An 18,533-nucleotide genomic window follows, 5' to 3' on the forward strand; every position below is an offset into this window, starting at 1 on the left:
GTTTCATTACATAAACTAGAGAAAATAAAAAGGAAATGCAAGTTCTCATAAAAATCCTCTATAAAATACGTTAAAAAAATTACCCTAATTGCCATTTCTATGTAAACCGTACAAAAATCTAAATTTTTGTGCTTTGGAATCGTAAAAAATAGAAAAGTAAAAGATATTTCTTTTTAAAACTTTTTTACTTTTATATGCTCAGTGAGCATCGTATTCTCATAATAAAAAATTCGTATTCCCACAATTGAGTTCTACACCACTTAACTTCTACTTTATAGTCCATTTACCAATTTTCTTCTTCTAATTTCTTTAAAATTCAAACTCCAACAATTAAAATATACACGATTTCTTAATTTTTTCAGCAATACAATATTTCATTAAATTTTGTGATTAATTATATTAACTTATAATTTAAATTTAATTAAATATAAAAAATCTTTAATTTTTTAGTTGAATTAGTTACTCATCCTCCACCAAAAGTAGAAATTAAAAATTGGGCCCATATACCGGTACAGATGATGGATTTTCCCCTGGGTTCGCTAAAGTTTTAAAATTTCATTCAGAGATTTTAGCCCGAGCTACTTGAGTAGAGGCACGCCGTGAGCGAAAGAGGAAAATATCTAGATATTTTATTACAAGGGTACGGCAGCGGCGACAACAGGAAAATATCTAGATATTTTATTAATATTGGTATTCGTTCCTTAAAATATTAGTTTATTTATATTTTTAAAATTCCACTGTAATATTTTTTTTAAGCAATTGTTGCCTTCAGAGGTTAAACGGTCCAAAATCTAATGAGGGACGGAATGTAATATTGCAACTTTTAATTTCTTCTCCAAGCAACGAATGGTACCACGGGAAACAACTTTAACGGTGAAACAAATTTTAGGAACGGTTGCATATTCCGGTTATGCAACGCCGTTAACGATGCTCTTAGTTTTGTGAGAAGAAAAGACAGAGTGCTGGCAAACACAAAGTCGCAAACAACACAGAGCTGATTAAGGTAAGCTCCTCCTTTTTGCATACGCGGTGCTCTTGCTTATTAATGTTACTGCGAGGACAAATGCAGTTTGCAGTTTAATTATAAATGCCTCAATACTTGATACTACCTTCTGGTGAAGTCCTAAGATATCAGCATTTTTTATCATTGCTGTATTTCACATGCATAACCACTTCCAAGAGTGAATGATGAGTAGCCGTGCCTTTCGTCGCGTTTCAGAATGCTTCGTCAAGCCACATCGTCCCACCGAAGAGTCAAACCAAATGTGCTATTTAACACCATGGGATATTGCTATGTTGTCTGTACACTACATCCAGAAGGGCCTCCTCTTTAAGAAGCCCACACCACTTGTTAATCATCAAGTTTTCATTCAGAATTTTTTAGACAAGCTCAAGCACTCGCTTTCTCAAACCCTCTTCCATTTCTATCCTTTGTCTGGACGCCTTGTCACCCACAAAACCCATGACCCTCACTCTTATTCCATTTTCGTTGATTGTACTAATAGTGATGGAGCCAAATTCATCTATGCTACTTTAGATTTGAACATTTCTGACATTCTCTCCCCCGTTGATGTCCCACCCATTGTTCAATCATTCTTTGATCACCACAAAGCAATTAACCATGATGGTCACACCATGCCCTTGTTATCCATTCAAGTAACCGAATTATTGGATGGTGTTTTCATAGGCTGTTCCATGAACCATGTTATTGCCGATGGCACTGCTTTTTGGAATTTTTTTAACACATGGTCTGAGATCTTTAATGCTCAAGCTAAAGGGCATGAATATGATGTTCCAATTTCACACCAACCCATTCTCAAACGCTGGTTTCCAGACGGTTGCAATCCATTGATCAATCTTCCATTTAAACATCGTGAGGAATTTATTAGCATATTTGAAGCACCCAAGCTGAGAGAGAGAATATTCCACTTTTCAGCAGAGTCTATTGCAAAACTGAAAGCAAAAGCCAACTCCGAGTCCAATACCACCAAAATCTCTTCGTTCCAATCCTTATCAGCACTTGTTTGGAGATCCATAACTCGTGCACGTCGCGTGCCACATGATGAGAGAACAAGGTGCAAGTTGTTCACAAACAACCGAACAAGAATGGAACCCCCTTTGGCACAAGAGTACTTTGGAAACTCACTTAATACAGTTAGTGGAGATGCTACGGCAAGAGAATTGCTCGAGAATGATCTGGGATGGGCAGCTTGGAAGTTGCACCTTGCTGTTACAAACCATAGCCACAAAGCAGTGATGCAGTGGCTCAAAGAGTGGTTACAATCTCCTTTGGTATATCGGTTTGATCGGTTCTTTGATCCCTTCTGTGTGATGATGGCTAGTTCACCGAGGTTCAACATGTATGGGAATGAATTCGGAATGGGAAAAGCGGTAGCTGTTAGGTGTGGGTGTGCCAACAGATCTGATGGGGAAGTTACATCATACCCTGGCCATGAAGGGGGAGGAAGCATCGATTTGGAAGTGTGTCTTTCACCAGATGCAATGAGCGCATTGGAATTGGACGAAGAGTTCATGAATGCAGTTTGCAACTAGGCAACACATATTGTAAGTTGAAGTCCATTAAGGTAGCTTCCAACTTAATTTTAATGTTTTATTAATAATTTGTGCAAGTGATAAATAGCTTCAAGTTTTAATCCTTGTTTGCTTTTGACGTGTGCTTTTCTACAAACATAACTTATTCTATAAAATAAAATAGAGCTTGTAGTAACATAAATTAAAATAAACGTGGATAAACATCGATATTGGAATTTAAGTTGAGAAATGAGAATAAAAATATCACAGTATAATATTACAGTTCGAAAAAAATTAACTATCTTTATCAGTTTGTAAATTTAATTAAATGTGCTTTTAAAAATTATCACAGAGTAGTTATTTATCTTTAAAAAAATTGAAAGGGATTTATTTTTTTGGTAAACAGGGTTAGCCGAGCTACTGAAAGCTAAATAAGAGTATTCCCACAAGATCAGGTGTTAGACGAGTCATGTAAATAAATGGAATACAAGCAAAATCTAACATGGGAATATCCCTATCCATATCAAGGCCAAATTTAACGAAGGAGTTTGCGACTCCATTTCCTTAACGAATGGTGTAATACTATACAACATCATTGCGTTGCCTAACCATGTCTTATACTTATTTTCTTTTTATCATTTTTTTTTTCCTTTTCTATTTATTATCCGTCATAATTTTTATTTTTAATTCTATTTTCCTTTTTTCATCTCTTTTCCTTTGCCTAATTTATATTCTAAAATGAGATGTAAATATTTGGGTCATTTTTTTTATATGGGATTTTTTTTACTTAATTACCATAATATAGACTTTAGAAAAAAATTACATAAATATGGAAAATTTTAAAAATTGCCAGTGGCGATTTTTGAATGTAAGAAAAAGTAATTTTATATGATGGTAAAAATTGTCACTGGCGAGTTTTCAAAAATTTTTGAAAGTAAAAATCGTTTATGGCGATTTTTAAGAAGTAAAATCGTCACTGGTGTTTTTTAAAATCTCGTTCTATATATAGTCATTGCAATTTGTAATAAATTGCATCGTAACCCTATTCTCTCCACTCTCTAAAGCTTTTCTATTGCATTTCTGCTGTTTGTATTTTTTTGTTTGTCAAATTTGACTATTCTTTTATAGTTGAAGAAAGAAATGAGTACAAATATAATAGCGTACTTTAATAGTGAAATTATTACAAACACATGTGAAGTTATGAGATTTATATGTGAGAAGCCAATTTGTATGCATATTTTTTATAATATATCATATGAAGCACTAAAATATTTGCTTTGTCAATATATTGAAGTGGAGACTCTAAAAATAGTAGAGTATAATGTATAGGTGTCTGATTTCTATTTTTGGAGGTTTCATGTAATACTAAGGAGTTGCAATAATAACCGACGAAGATATTCAACAAATACATAATGAGCGTCGGGTCCCAACTCCTACCATTGAGCTGTATATTGTTTTTAAACAAATTACAGCTAATACACGTGCAGAAGGTAGCGATGAGGAAGATGAAGCCTATGTGAGCATCGTTCTCAATAGAGAGATTGAATAGGATCAAAACAGCACTGAAAGTGATGACCCTGACTTTGATGAAGACGGTGATGATGAGGAATCAGAAGATGAGGGAGTTGATGAAGACTCCTATTTATCAAGTCCAATGATTGGCAAACATCTGTTTGAGGAGCCGTCATTCGTGCGTGCGTTAGATCTTACAAGTATGCAAACACCTAAATTTCCAGAATATGCTAACTTAGGTATATGATGTTTGAAATATTTTAATTATACTCTTATCATTTTATGTTTAATTTAATGAATTAGTTTTTTTATTAAAATTTGTGTTTGATAGGTAATTCTGAGGTAGTAGGAGAATTGTGTGTTGGAATGCAATTTAATGACAGAGAAAATGTTATACGAACAATTAAACATTACAGTATATCAAAAAGAGTGAACTACAAAGTATTTGAGTCTGAACCAAATACATTTTACTGTAAATGTGTAAGCTATGACATAGATTGTGATTGACTTGTTCGGGCTAGCTTGAGGAAAAACAAATGTTTTTGGGAAATCAGGAAGTATAATAGGTCACACACTTGTATGAGGGCTAAGATTTCGTAGGATCATAGTAAGTTGGATGCAGACATAATTGCAGAATGTATTAAGCCAATGGTAGAATCTGACCCTTCTTTTAAGATCAAACTTGTGATTAATGAAGTCTAAGCTCAATTTGGATATATGACAACATATAGAAAAGCATGGATGGCAAAGCAAAAAGCAATTGAAAAAGTGTATGGTGAGTGGGAAGCCTCGTATGAAGCCCTGCCGCAATGGTCTGTAGCGATGTGTGACGCTGTTCGTGGGTCAATTGTTCAATTGGATGCTGTTAAAGCTTATCGCAATGATGAGTTGGTTCATGATGTTCAAATATTACGTTGTATTTTTTGGAGTTTTGCTCCTTGCATTCGGGCATTCAGACATTGCAAACCACTTGTGCAGATTGATGGGACACATTTATATGAAAAATACAAGGGGACTTTATTGGTAGTTGTTGCACAAGACAGCAATCAGAATATTTTGCCAATTGGCTTTGCTATTATTGAAGGAGAAACTGCAGATGGTTGGCATTTTTTCCTTGAGAATTTACGCAAACATGTCGTGACGCAGGATAGTGTTGGTATTATTTTTGATCGGCACGAGTCAATTAATGCAGCAATAAGACGAAGTAACAGACAATGGGAACCTCCAAAGGCATTTTACATGTATTGTATCAGGCATATTGCTGCTAATTTCTTGCGACGATTTAAGACACCTTACTTGCATAAACTTGTCGTCCGCATGGGTAATTGACATTATTCTTCTGTCAATAATATTTACATTGAATTATAAATTTTATATGTTGTTGACATATTTATATTAATGAGTTTGTGGTATGCAGGTTATTCAAGAATTGAATCAGAATTTAATATTCATTATGAGCGGTTGAGACAACGTGGAGAAGTATATACAGACTGGCTTAATGAAATTTCACGAGAGAAGTGGGTTATTGCATATGACAGTGGGCATCGATAGGGTCACGTGACCACTAATCTTATTGAGTGCATTAATTCAGTATTAAAGAGCGTTCGTAATCTTCCAATAACAGCACTGGTTAGAGCAACTTACTTTCGATTGGCTGAGTTATTTGCACGTAAAGGTTGTGAGGCATATGCGCGAAAAAAGGCTGGACATATTTTTTTTGATGCTATGACGACTCGACTTCAATCAAATAAGCAAGCATCTAGAAACCTTTGTGTTACTGTATTTGATAGGCAAAATGAGACTTTTCTTGTTCAAGATGTAAACAACAATCAAGAATATAAAGTCCAACTCAGGCAAAGGTATTGTGATTGTGGTGACATCCAGACTGATAGATATCCATGTCGTCATGTCATTGCTGTTTGCTCTAGTCAGAACATTGATTGACGTTGTTATGTCGAAGATGTTTACAAGATAAATGAGTTGTGCAAAGTATATAAGAAGGAGTTTGGAGTCATTGGAAATGAAATTACGTGGCGGATATATAGAGGTCCAAAACTTATTCCTAACCCAAATTTAAAGCACATAATAAGAGGTCGTCCAAAATCAACACGTTTTCTGAATGGAATGGATAGGCGTGAGATGAGAAGAACCCGACGTTGCACTCTTTGCCGAGGTGAAAGTTATAGTAGAAGAACATGTCCAAATGATCCTGGGTCAAGTTTGCAAGGTTGATGTTGTTGTTTTATGTAGTTTTAATTTATGTTGTTGTTGTTGTTGATGATTAAGTTGTTATCGTCATGTAAGATGAAGTAGTATTGTTTAATCAGTATTAAGGGTCATATGCAATATTTGTTATATTTTGAAAGAGTATCTTTATCAGAGATGATAAATCATATAATATTTAACTAACAAACAAAGCTTTCCTTATTAAATATTTTACTGACAAACAAAGTTGCATAATATAAATAACATTTCATGCTTAAACATAAAGACAATAATGAAAACATAAATTAAACATTAACATTAAACAAACATCATTTTCTCTTTTTCTTCTTGATTAATGAGGGGCTATATCTATCAGGGGCATGGGTGAAGGGACGTAACATGCGCGAAAAAAATTCCCTTCGTCTTCCTTCTGTAGGACCGTCATCCCCAACACCCTGATCATCTGTGACATCGTGTGTAACTCTCTCATCAACTGTAGGTTCTGCTTGTACCACATTTTCAGATGTATTTATACATATGTTGTGCTGTTGTGTCATCTCCCAAGACATGATTGGCACAGAATATTGTTCACCTAATGAAAGTGTTTGCTGAGAAGTACCACCACACTTTGTTGTCACAAGTTCTGATCGATAAACATCTTCATCATCATAATTCCCTTCATCCACAATTGCGCTCTCATTAAGGTCAAAGTTGCATGCAGGAATGTCAAGAGAAGGTCTGGCATCCTCAAATAGAAAGTCATATGTAGAAAGTAACCCACGAGATGTCTCACTTTCACTACTGCAATCAATTGATCTCCTTCGACGTGATTCATTGCTTGTTGACCCACGACGATTATCTCTTCTATCGACAGACATTCGTGAAGATTGTTGTTGTGGGGGTTCTTCATCCCATTCAAATGGCTGCCATTGGTTTGTGTGTGGTGACCAATAAAACTCCTCATTTGGTTGAACTGACGGTGGTGGAATCCCCTGTTGATGCTCAGACAGTGGCGAGGACATAAGCTCTTCATCCACCAAAAATTGTTGTTGCTGGGGTGGTGGCTGTTCCATTTGTGGAGACAACCATAACCAATTCATTGCATACAATGTGTACCAATTCCAATACTCATTAGACTGGTAATACTAGTCAATTGCCATTCCTTGTAATATATGCTGATGTCGTTGTTCCCACATCATCACTCAATCATCATGTATCAACCTCCAGTTCTTTGGTTCTCTTAATCCACGTAAATCTTTGTTGTGAACTCCGTCAAGACTTTGGGGCGGCAGAGGAATAGGTTAAGCAAATCCATATTGCCGCATCACACGGTCAGTTGCATGCCACTCTACAACCTCAAAGCATATTAATAGACTTACAATTGACCACAATAAACGTTCTCCTCTCAAATCATGTGGAACAATGGCATCAATCGCTTCATCCTCATATGGTCGCCACATGAACTGCATTTTCAAAAATAATTATTCATAAATAATTTCAAACATGTATAAAAATAGTTAAGAAATGTATAAATATATTAACAGGTACCTCATGTAGTGCCATTTTATCTAATGCTAGTCTAACATTTATTAGATCCTTATATGGAGTCTTGGTTGGATATCGAAGACGTCTCCATCTGAGTATAAGTGGAAATACTACTGGTTCACCAGGTATTGGAGCCAACCACGGGAGCCTGTGCCATGCCCATACCTGCAATAATATTATGCATCCACAAATTTCTTTGGCATCATGTCGTGAACCACGATCCAAACCTCTATACAAAAAAGCAAGGCATGCTGAACCCCAACTATACATTCCAATTTCATGGACATTTACCAACAATTGTAAGAATTTTCCATGTACCAGGGAGTTGCTCTTGTTTGGCATTAAAACATGTCCCAACAAAGAAAGTACATATCTTCGAGCATGTTGAGCTATCCTAATGTCTGAATTAGTAGGAAGCCAACTAGGGTGTTGTGTGATCCACTTTAATCTTATTTCAAAACCTTCAACATCATTTGATTCGGGCTGACTTTCGAGTAACTGTTCACACATATTCTGCAATGCCAAAATATTTGGATTAGTAGAACTAGTAATTGCTATACCATTGCATCGCAGTCCAAGCAACATAACATCTTCTAATGTTATTGTGCATTCTCCACAAGGAAGATAAAATGTATGTGTTTCTGGTCTCCAATGTTCAACAAGTGCATTTATAAGGTCACCGTTTATATGCATTTGACATAATTTAAAAATAGTAATTTATCCATAATCTATGAATTAAATATATATCAAAATATAAAAAAACTAATTATAAAAAAATGATATGTTTCTACTTAATTATACCCACACATAATATTATTATTATTTTAATATAAATTGTGCTTTACTTATTTTTACATCTATTATTATTATTATTATTATTATTTTAATACTATACAATGGCTAATATTAACACTTAGTATGAATAATTTATTATATATTTTTCAATGATAATAATTTTTATTAAAAGTAAATAATATAATAAAATTATCCAATACTAAAATTTTATAAATTTTATTATGTTTTTACTTAAACTAAAATAATTATCTTTATTTTATACAAACTTAAAATAAATTGCATTAATTAAAAAATAAATAACTCAAATAAAATTAATAAAAAAATTTATTATACTACATTGCATGTATTAAAAAATAAATATTTATTTACATTTTGAGTACGAATATGTTGTGAAATATGTTTGTACGATTCCATAGTCACATCTTGAACCATTTTATTCCCCTCTTTGATATTGTTCTTCTGTAAGATCCTTCCTCCTTGGCGATTTTCGTATTTCTCTTTCTCATTTGCGCATACAGCATGGTGCAATTCTTATTTATAAGCATAGTTTCAATTCAATTCGCAACATTTCAATACGTTATTGTGCTAGTAAAAATCACCACTCACGATTTTTCAGTTGCAAGACAATGTATTATTGTGCTAGTAAAAGTCGCCACTCACGATTTTACTGATTTTTCATAGTATCTGTACCTAATTAAATACGCGTGCTTGTTTGTATTTTTGCCTGACAAATAAGTCAAAATTAAAGATTGAAAAGTTAAAATTGATAGCTGTCAGACATTGCAAAAATTGTTTCTGACAATTTTTCAAATACCACACATTCATAACTATACAAAAAAAGTCCATATTCCGGTCAATATATCATAAAAACGCCATATTAAAATTAAATTCCCTAAATATTTTTGTTTACTAATTTAGTATAATTTGTTAATTAATTGTAGAGAATAAAAAAAGCAGAACTTTTCAGAAGTTCACGTGAGGTAAAAACATTTAGGCAGTCTATTAAGGCGGCTCGTGGACCTTTGGGGATTGATTATTATAAGCATTTTCTTATAGGACTTGTAAGCAGTGTTTTGTTACGATAGATGTGACATATCAAATGGTAAAATTAAATAGAATACTGAATAATGCAAATAACATATCCTTTTAACATAATTTTTTAACACGTTTTTTATTATTAATTAAAATATTAAAATTTATTAAAAATTAATGTGAGTTTTATTTTTTATTTTTAAATTAATATTTTTAAATCTTTAATTTTTATTAAATTTTAGTTAATAATAAAAAGTGAATCGTTAACCTTGGTCGTTATTGATTATCCACCGCTATTTTCAGAGATGCATTTGTAATTTTATAGCTTTGAGGAGTAATGTAGCTTTGCATGTTTGCAAGAAACGTCGTTGACGGTGTCAACCATTTTTTACCAAACCAATAAGATATTCTGACTTGGTGAGACTATGGATAGACACAGCCAACACGACTTCATATATTAATGAAATATTATAAAGTATATAAATATACTAATAAATTTGTAATAATATTACTCCATATTAATTACTAATGTCGAATTACGTTCCCACCTTTAAAACACTCCATATTAATTACTAATGATTTAATGGACTATGATTAAGAATTAGGAGTTTTGTATTTTTCTATTAGAGACAATTCTGTTTGAGTATAATTAGGGGTTAAGTTTGTCCACATAAAAATTATTCTTATAGACATTTTTTTGTAATATAAATTCTGAGTTTTGCATTGAAAAATAGTTTTAAGTTATTATTTGTGTTATTGTGTATATTTTTTATGTCATCAGTTCGTTATATATTATCAATAAAAAATTAAATAACGGGGATTAGATTTAAATTCCTTAAAATAACGACGCAAAAGATGTTGAAGGCTGCTTCGAGGTGTTCAAAACGAATATATACACTGCAACAACAAAAATTTGAGAATTGTTATGATAAACGATTATTTTGTCTTCTGAGTGATCGTATTACCTCAGGTATATGTCGTTACGAGACTAATCCCTAAATTAGAAATACTGATTAACTAAAATGTTTTCTTTCCGGAGTGGTCATTCTAAATTTTCAAATTTTATACTTGAATCTTTAATAGAAAATATAATAAGTTTTATTTAATATAAAAATAATCTTGTCAAATTTAGTTACTACATAATAGATTCACTAAAATTAAATTAATTTGATTCATTTCAGTTTAATTATTCTAACTGATACTTTTATTTGGTTGGTTCTAATAATTTTATACGCTCAGACTTCACAAATTATTAAAAATTTTAATTAAAACATTTTTTTATCTATTCATATTTTAATATATTTAATTTCACTTTTAATAAAAATACTATTTAAATTTATTTTTAAGGGATAGTGCTGTTTTGAAATCACTCAAAGGATTCGAATAATTTATACCACATAATAGGTTGGTTGAAACATCATTACCGTTCGCTTAAAGGGGCTGCTGGGAGTTTATGACTTAGTCTATATTAAATTTAAAATAGGTTAAAGTTATTTATTAAATAGATTCGGCTAATATTTTTAAAATTTTATATAATAAAAAAATTAGATTTTAAACTATTGAATATACATTTTTTAAAATTTTAATGGGTTGATTTATTCAAATATAAATAAGATATATTATTTTATTTAAAGACTTAAATTTATAGTTTATACATTTAAAAGTCTATTGACAAATATTTTAATTTATTTGAAAGATACTACATAACAAACGAAGTCGTTAAATAAATTTATAAATTACACTAAGTTAGATTTTTTAAAAGATATAATCAAATACTAAAAATTGGCTCATATTAAATAAATTTAAGTTAATAATACATTTTAAATTTAAGAGTAAAATTAGACTCTAACTTTGTAAAACCTATCACGATCTAATCAATTTTCATATAGTACACAAGCAACTTTAAAATGTAAGCGAAATAAAATAATAATCTTAATCTCTCATGTCTCATTTTTACATTTTAATAAAAATAAAAAATTAACAAGTGCTCTTTTTAATTATAAAATTAAATTAATGGCATCTAATTTTTTATTAGGAATTATATTGTTCTTTTCCTTTTTCAGCTTTTTTAAAACTCCTTTGCACTGGTTCAAAACATGAAATTTGAAAATATTACTAATTATTCAAAATTTTCTAAACGCACCTATACAAATTCAGTTTTCTTTCCCACAAAAAATAAAATAAAATAATGCAATAGAATAAGAAATTAACAGTAAGTTTGAACTTTGAATGTTGAAAGAATTTAATATCAAAATTATTAAATGAAAGCACTCACTTGTAGAAAGCTACGCAAACATATTATACTATTTTTTGGTTGGAGAAAAAAATATATAATTCAAAAATTACAATTAGCAAATCTTAGCATAAATATTGGTAAAACAACAAAAAGTTATCAAATTTTAAAAATTACTACTCACAATTTAAAAAAAGAAACATTTAAAAATTATAAAAAGTCAAAATTTGCGATGATGATTTTTTAAAAATAAAAAAATTTAAAAATTAAAATTCTTCAATAATAATTTTTAAAAAATTAATAAAAATTTTAAAGTACCAAAAAAAATCCTGTTAAATTGAAAATTTCTCATATTTTTACAATTTTTTTTCTAAAATACCGTATTTTGGTAAATTTTTCATTAAAAAAATTAAAAACTAAGAGGCAGTGAATCGGGACTTGTCCATAAAAGGCAGGGACAGCCGCTGCAAAAAACCACGCCTCCTAGACAGCAATAATCTCATAGCAACAAATCTTTGAGCTCCCCGTTACCGATTTGTTGTGATTTTATCTGATTATTTGCATGATGGCTACCCCTGTGGTTCACCGTGTTTCAGAATGCTTCATCAAGCCGCAACACTCCCCCGAAGAATCAAACCAAATATGCTATTTAACACCTTGGGATATTGCTAAGTTCTCAACACACTATATCCAGAAGGGTCTGCTCTTCACGAAGCCCTCACCGCTCGTTAATCAACAAGTTTTCATTCAGAATCTATTGAACAAACTAAAACGTGCCCTTTCTCTTACCCTCTTCCATTTCTACCCTTTGGTTGGCCGCTTTGTCACCCTCAAAACCCATGATCCTCCCTTCTATGCTGTTTTTGTTGATTGCAATAACAGTCCCGGAGTTAGATTCATCCATGCAACTTTGGACATGACCATATTCGACATCCTCTCCCCCGTTGATGTCCCACCCATTGTTCACTCATTCTTTGATCACCACAAAGCAGTTAATCACGATGGTCACACCATGCCCTTGATGTCCATCCAAGTCACTGAATTAGTTGATGGTGTTTTCGTAGGTTGTTCCATGAACCACGCTCTTTGTGATGGCACTTCTTATTGGAATTTCTTTAATACATGGTCTGAGATCTTTCAAGCTCAATCTCAAGGGCACGAATATGACTTTCCCATTTCACACCCTCCCATTCTCAAACGCTGGTTTCCAGAGGGTTGTGATCCATTAATCAATCTTCCCTTCAAACATCATGATGAGTTTGTTAGTAGATTTGAAGCACCCTTGTTGAGAGAGAGAATATTCCACTTTTCAGAAGAGTCAATTGCAAAGCTAAAAGCAAGGGCCAACTCAGAGTCCAACAGCACCAAAATCTCTTCATTCCAATCCTTGGCAGCACATGTTTGGAGATCCATAACACGTGCTCGTGGACAACCATATGGAAAGAGAATCAGATGCTACTTCACCGCAAACAACAGAACAAGAATGGAACCGCCTCTGCCTCGGGAGTATTTTGGAAACTCAATTCAAGGGTTGGTTGTTGAGACAACGGTAGGGGAATTGCTTGAACATGATTTGGGATGGGCAGCATCAAAGTTGCATTCGGCTGTTGCAAACTATAACGACAAAGCAGTGCAACAAACGGTTAAGGATTGGCTACAGTCTCCTACTGTTCATCAAACACATCTTCTCTATGACCAGTACAGTGTGTTGTTGAGTAGTTCACCCAGGTTCAACATGTACGGGAATGAGTTTGGAATGGGGAAAGCAGTGGCAGTTCTGAGTGGGTATGCCAACAAATTTGACGGAAAAGTGACGTCATTCCAAGGATATGAAGGAGGGGGGAGCATAGATTTCGAAGTGTGTCTTCTGCCAGAAACCATGTGTGAGTTAGAATCAGACAATGAGTTCATGAGTGCTGTTTCTGTGTCTAAGTCCAATCTTGTGTAGTGTGTGCTACTAGTTTGCCCTTTGTGCCTGTTCTTTCCCAATAAGATAAAAAAGCCTTCAAAGAAATCAATGGAATTGTAATATCATTGGGTGGTCAAACGAGACCGACTTATTGCAATAAAATTGTCTAAGTAATTTAACGTAACATGAATTCTATTTATAATTACATAAACCGTGAAATTAATATATACATTGCACAGATAAAAACTGAGTTTAAATATTTATAAATAATAATAAAGTTATACATATATAATCTATGTATATATATAAATATTTTTTTTAAATATCAATATTTTATTAATAATAAATTTAAAAGATAAAAAGTATTTTAACTCATTATAACTTTTTAAAAAATTAATAATTTATTTAAAAAAATTATTAATCCAACTCACATATACAAATTAATTTTTTTAAAAATATTACTGCAAGCCACTTTTTTTGTATATATAAATATATTTTACCATGGTACCACCATCTCTATCTAAATAGTTTTTCCTATCATTTTTATTTTGTCACTACTTTTATACAATATTCTCATTATTTTTTCATTATAATATGTTATTTGTTTATTACTCAAATTCAATCTAATTTTACCCATACTTCTCTAAATAGAAGTATTAAAATAAAATTAACATTCAAGTTAGAGTCATAATTGACAGTGTAATTATTTGTACAACTCAAACATAAAAAATATAATTTTGAATCAATTCTAATTCTATTTAATTCTATCTAATTATATAAATAAAACAATGAATAAATATTTTATCAACACAAAGTTTGTAATAAATAACAGTTTAAAAAATTAATAAATAATATATTTTAAAATAAAGATTTTCATGATTAGAATAAAAAATAATTATTTTTATTGAATAGACCAAAAATAATACTTTTATGTAACAACCGAAAGTATTATGGAAATTGTAGCAGCTGCCATGGATCATGTTCCATCAAAAGCAATATTTGATAATTGATATGGTATTTCTTAATTTTAGAAATTTCATCGTAACCTTGACAAGCTATGGAATGTGGAATGTATTCGAATTTCGGGATTTTTACTTAAGTACAATTAGGAATTAAAATTATGAAATTACATAACTTTAAATTTTTTAAAAAATATAAAATTCGTATATAAAAAATATATAATTACACTGTGAGGTTAATATTTTTTTTTACATACTGCTCTTTTTATTTGCTTAAAAATTTTAAAAGTTACATCAATCTCAGAATTTCCTTGCCTAATTACATAGTACTTGTGAAAAATTGCCTTAAATTTCTCAATAACAAATATTAGAAATATAATATAACAGTTGAAGGCTTTTTTTATATTATTTTTTAAAATTACTGAAATATAGGATTTTTGACAAAATAAAAAAATATATGAATTTTTAAAAAAATCATTAATAGAAAATTTAAACCCCTTTTCCTTAATTAATAATAATGAATTTTTTTTTAAATATTTTATTATTATTTAAAAAATTGTCATTACTAACTTTTAATTTTTTTTAAAAAAATTGTCATTTGTAATTTTTGAAATTTCATCACTTTTTTTATTTAAAACTTGTATATTTATACCAAAAATCTTCGTTAGCAACTTTTAAACTTCATATTTTTATAATTTATTTATATATATATATATATATAATTTTTAAATATCATATGTAAAAAAAATAATCCAAGAGTTGAATCCCGAGTAGAAAACTGAAAAAAAGAGGGATGGACGGTGGGAACCAGCTGGCATTGAAATGCTAATATATGTAATATTATTTATTCAAAGAAAGATAATTAAGCTACGGTTGCTGAGATCTGGAAGGAGATAATACATCTCCAAGTTCTCTGCAACTAACAAATCTGAATTCATCGTGACATTTTGCATAATGAGTACCCCTGCCGTTCGACCCATATCAGAGTGCTTTGTCAAGCCGCACCCAGAAAGGCCAAATATGAACCAAATATGCTATCTATCTCCTTGGGATATTATTTTGGTGTCTTCACACTACATCCAGAAAGGCCTTCTCTTCAAGAAGCCCGCATCACTTGTTAATCATCAAGATTTCATTCAGAATCTCTTAGACAAGCTCAAGCGCTCTCTTTCTCAAACCCTCTTCCATTTCTATCCTTTGTCTGGACGCCTTGTCACTCACAAAACCCATGATCCACACTCTTATTCCATTTTCGTTGACTGTATCAATAGTGAAGGAGCCAAATTCATCTATGCTACTTTAGATTCGACCATTTCTGACATTCTCTCCCCTGTTGATGTCCCGCCCATTGTTCAATCATTCTTTGATCACCACAAAGCAATTAACCACGATGGTCACACCATGCCTCTGTTGTCTATCCAAGTCACTGAACTATTGGATGGTGTTTTCATAGGTTGTTCCATGAACCACACTATTGGTGATGGGACTGCATATTGGAATTTCTTTAATACGTGGTCTGAGATCTTCCAAGCTCTAGCTAAAGGTCATGAAAATGGTGTTCCTATTTCACACCAACCCATTCACAATCGTTGGTTTCCGTTTAATTGTGGCCCACCACTCAATCTCCCCTTCAAACATCATGACGAGTTTATTGGCAGATACGAAGCACCCTCGCTGAGAGAGAGAATATTCCATTTCTCTGCAGAGTCTATTGCAAAGCTGAAAGCAAAGGCTAACTCAGAGTCCAATACCACCAAAATATCTTCTTTCCAATCCTTGTCAGCACATGTTTGGAGATCCATAACTCGTGCCCGAGGGCTATCCCATGATCAGAGAACAGGTTGCAAGTTGGCCACAAACAATCGAACAAGAATAGAACCACCTGTGCCTCAGGAATATTTCGGAAACTTGATTCATTTAGTGAGTGCAGAAACTACGGCAGGAGAATTGCTTGAGAATGATATAGGATGGGCAGCATGGAAGTTACACCTGGCTGTTGCAAACCATAACTACACAGTGGTTCAGCAAATGGCCAAAGATTGGTTACAGTCTCCTTTTATCCCTCAACTTGGTCGCCTTTTTGAACCCTACTGTGTGCATATGGGTAGCTCTCCCAGATTCAACATGTATGGGAATGAGTTTGGAATGGGGAAAGCGGTAGCACTTAGAAGTGGGTATGCCAACAAATTTGCTGGGAAAGTGACATCATACCCTGGCCGTGAAGGAGGAGGAAGCATAGATTTGGAAGTGTGTCTTTTACCTGATAACATGAGTGCCTTGGAATCAGATGAGGAGTTCATGAATGTAGTTTCTGTGTTCAATCCCTTGTACTAAGTTGTTATGAAATGCACTTCACCGTGATGAATTTTTACATCTTTAAAATAAGGCCAATTTGTATTTCATTAAGCGCAGAAATCCTTTTTTTTGCATGGGAAGTCATTTGCTAAGGTCAATATTGTCAGGAGCGTTAGTATTATGTGGTTATCAACATGGTTGTAATTTTCTCTTATAAAATTTATGCAAGTTTTATAAATAATAAATTAGATCTATTATATAGAAGGTAAAACTACTATGTAAATAGGTGTATTAAAAATTAACAAGTAAAAGAATTGATATAGTTTATTATTTTTGTTGTTTGAATAACTTTTTTGACATTATTACCGCGATATTATTTGGAGAAAAGGGGGGGTATCTAGTGGGGTCAGGATATACCGAAAGTGATTGTTTGAAATTGCATTTGGAGTGTTAAATAAGTGTAAAAAGGAAAGTCCAAAAAAGTTAATGAATGATGTGACAGAAAAATAATATATAAATATAAAAATACATAAAGAATATGAGTTAAAAAATATTAACTTGTTCAACCAATATCTGCTGTGGCGGCTAAACTAGTTTTTCCACGTTGTAAATAGGACAAATTAAACGTCAGGTACTCAATATATCAATCAACGTTTATTTTAGTAAATATTTTTATTTAAGATTTTGGTCCTTAAAAAATTATATATATATTTTTTAAAAAGAATTCTTGTTATCTTATAATATATATTTTTAAGATTTAAATTTTATTGGATTCTTTGAATATTACAATGTTTTCATTTAAACTTCATAAATATAATGAAATTTTAATTTAGTTATTCTAAAATAAGAGGCTAAATAAAAAGTCATGATACTTACAAGAATATAAAAAAGGATTATTTTATAATAAAAAATATTTTTCGAGACACTTGCTTAAAAATTTAAAAATAAGATAGTAGATAAAAAAATATTTTTTTTAAGTCAAAGTTTAATTAAGCCTGTGTTATTAAGATATTTTGCTTTGAATTAAGATGTGATATATATATATATATATATATTTAAAATAAGTAAAATTTCTTATTGAGAATACCAATAGGTTGTTTTGAGTTTGAGTGAGTAAAAAAATATTTCTAAAAAAATATAATATGAAGTAGAATAACTTTTGTTAATATATTTTTTTATCTAACAAAAATAAAAATAGTGTATAAATTTTAAAAATTTAAATTCATAAATAATATACTATTTTAACATTTGATTTATTTATAATATATATCTAACATATCATAATGTTAGTATAATGTCACAGATTAAATTTTATCAAAAACAACATACTAATTAATAGAGGAAATTCAATGTTAGTTGTTAGCAAAGATGATATTTTTAATATATATTAATCTATTCAATGGAAAGAGATTTTAATTTTCTTATATTTTGAGTTAATGATAAATTTTATTTGATTTATACTAGACATAATAACAATTTTACAAACAATGATTAATTTTTTATTAAATGCATTAAA

The 18,533-nt window shown here is 31.3% G+C and overlaps 4 protein-coding genes across 8 annotated transcripts; all 4 read left to right on the plus strand.

Moving 5' to 3' along the window:
- The first annotated feature begins 740 nt into the window (after positions 1-740).
- On the plus strand, positions 741-6,447 carry LOC113865527 (uncharacterized acetyltransferase At3g50280-like). 5 transcript variants are annotated; one of them, XR_003504994.1, is made up of 4 exons: positions 1,186-2,565; positions 3,885-4,283; positions 4,376-5,365; positions 5,462-6,446. XR_003504994.1 is itself a non-coding variant. In XM_027500139.1 (2 exons), exon 1 carries the CDS (start codon positions 1,186-1,188, stop codon positions 2,551-2,553), a length of 1,368 nt encoding a protein of 455 aa, XP_027355940.1. In that variant the 5' UTR covers positions 741-1,185; the 3' UTR covers positions 2,554-2,565; positions 4,005-4,354. The 5 variants fall into 5 exon arrangements, 3 of the variants coding, with proteins under 3 accessions (XP_027355940.1, XP_027355939.1, XP_027355941.1); XR_003504995.1 differs by having other exon boundaries at positions 1,186-2,585; positions 4,005-4,244; positions 5,462-6,396; XM_027500139.1 differs by lacking the exons at positions 4,376-5,365; positions 5,462-6,446 and having other exon boundaries at positions 741-2,565; positions 4,005-4,354.
- Positions 4,786-5,988, plus strand: LOC113866274. The gene is made up of 3 exons (XM_027501154.1): positions 4,786-5,365; positions 5,462-5,581; positions 5,636-5,988. Exons 1-3 carry the CDS (start codon positions 4,786-4,788, stop codon positions 5,986-5,988), a joined length of 1,053 nt encoding a protein of 350 aa, XP_027356955.1.
- A 5,969-nt stretch (positions 6,448-12,416) lies between the features above and the next one.
- LOC113865802 (uncharacterized acetyltransferase At3g50280-like) lies at positions 12,417-13,938 on the plus strand. The gene has a single exon (XM_027500566.1). The coding sequence runs from the start codon at positions 12,417-12,419 to the stop codon at positions 13,800-13,802; it is 1,386 nt and encodes a 461-aa protein (XP_027356367.1). The 3' UTR covers positions 13,803-13,938.
- Positions 13,939-15,588: 1,650 nt separating this feature from the next.
- Positions 15,589-17,262, plus strand: LOC113865669 (uncharacterized acetyltransferase At3g50280-like). Its single transcript, XM_027500378.1, has one exon. The coding sequence runs from the start codon at positions 15,677-15,679 to the stop codon at positions 17,054-17,056; it is 1,380 nt and encodes a 459-aa protein (XP_027356179.1). The 5' UTR covers positions 15,589-15,676; the 3' UTR covers positions 17,057-17,262.
- The last annotated feature ends 1,271 nt before the right edge of the window (positions 17,263-18,533 follow it).

Source organism: Abrus precatorius, unplaced genomic scaffold (genome assembly GCF_003935025.1).
Source record: "Abrus precatorius isolate BTA unplaced genomic scaffold, Abrus_2018 Scaffold4, whole genome shotgun sequence".
NCBI lineage: Eukaryota > Viridiplantae > Streptophyta > Magnoliopsida > Fabales > Fabaceae > Abrus > Abrus precatorius.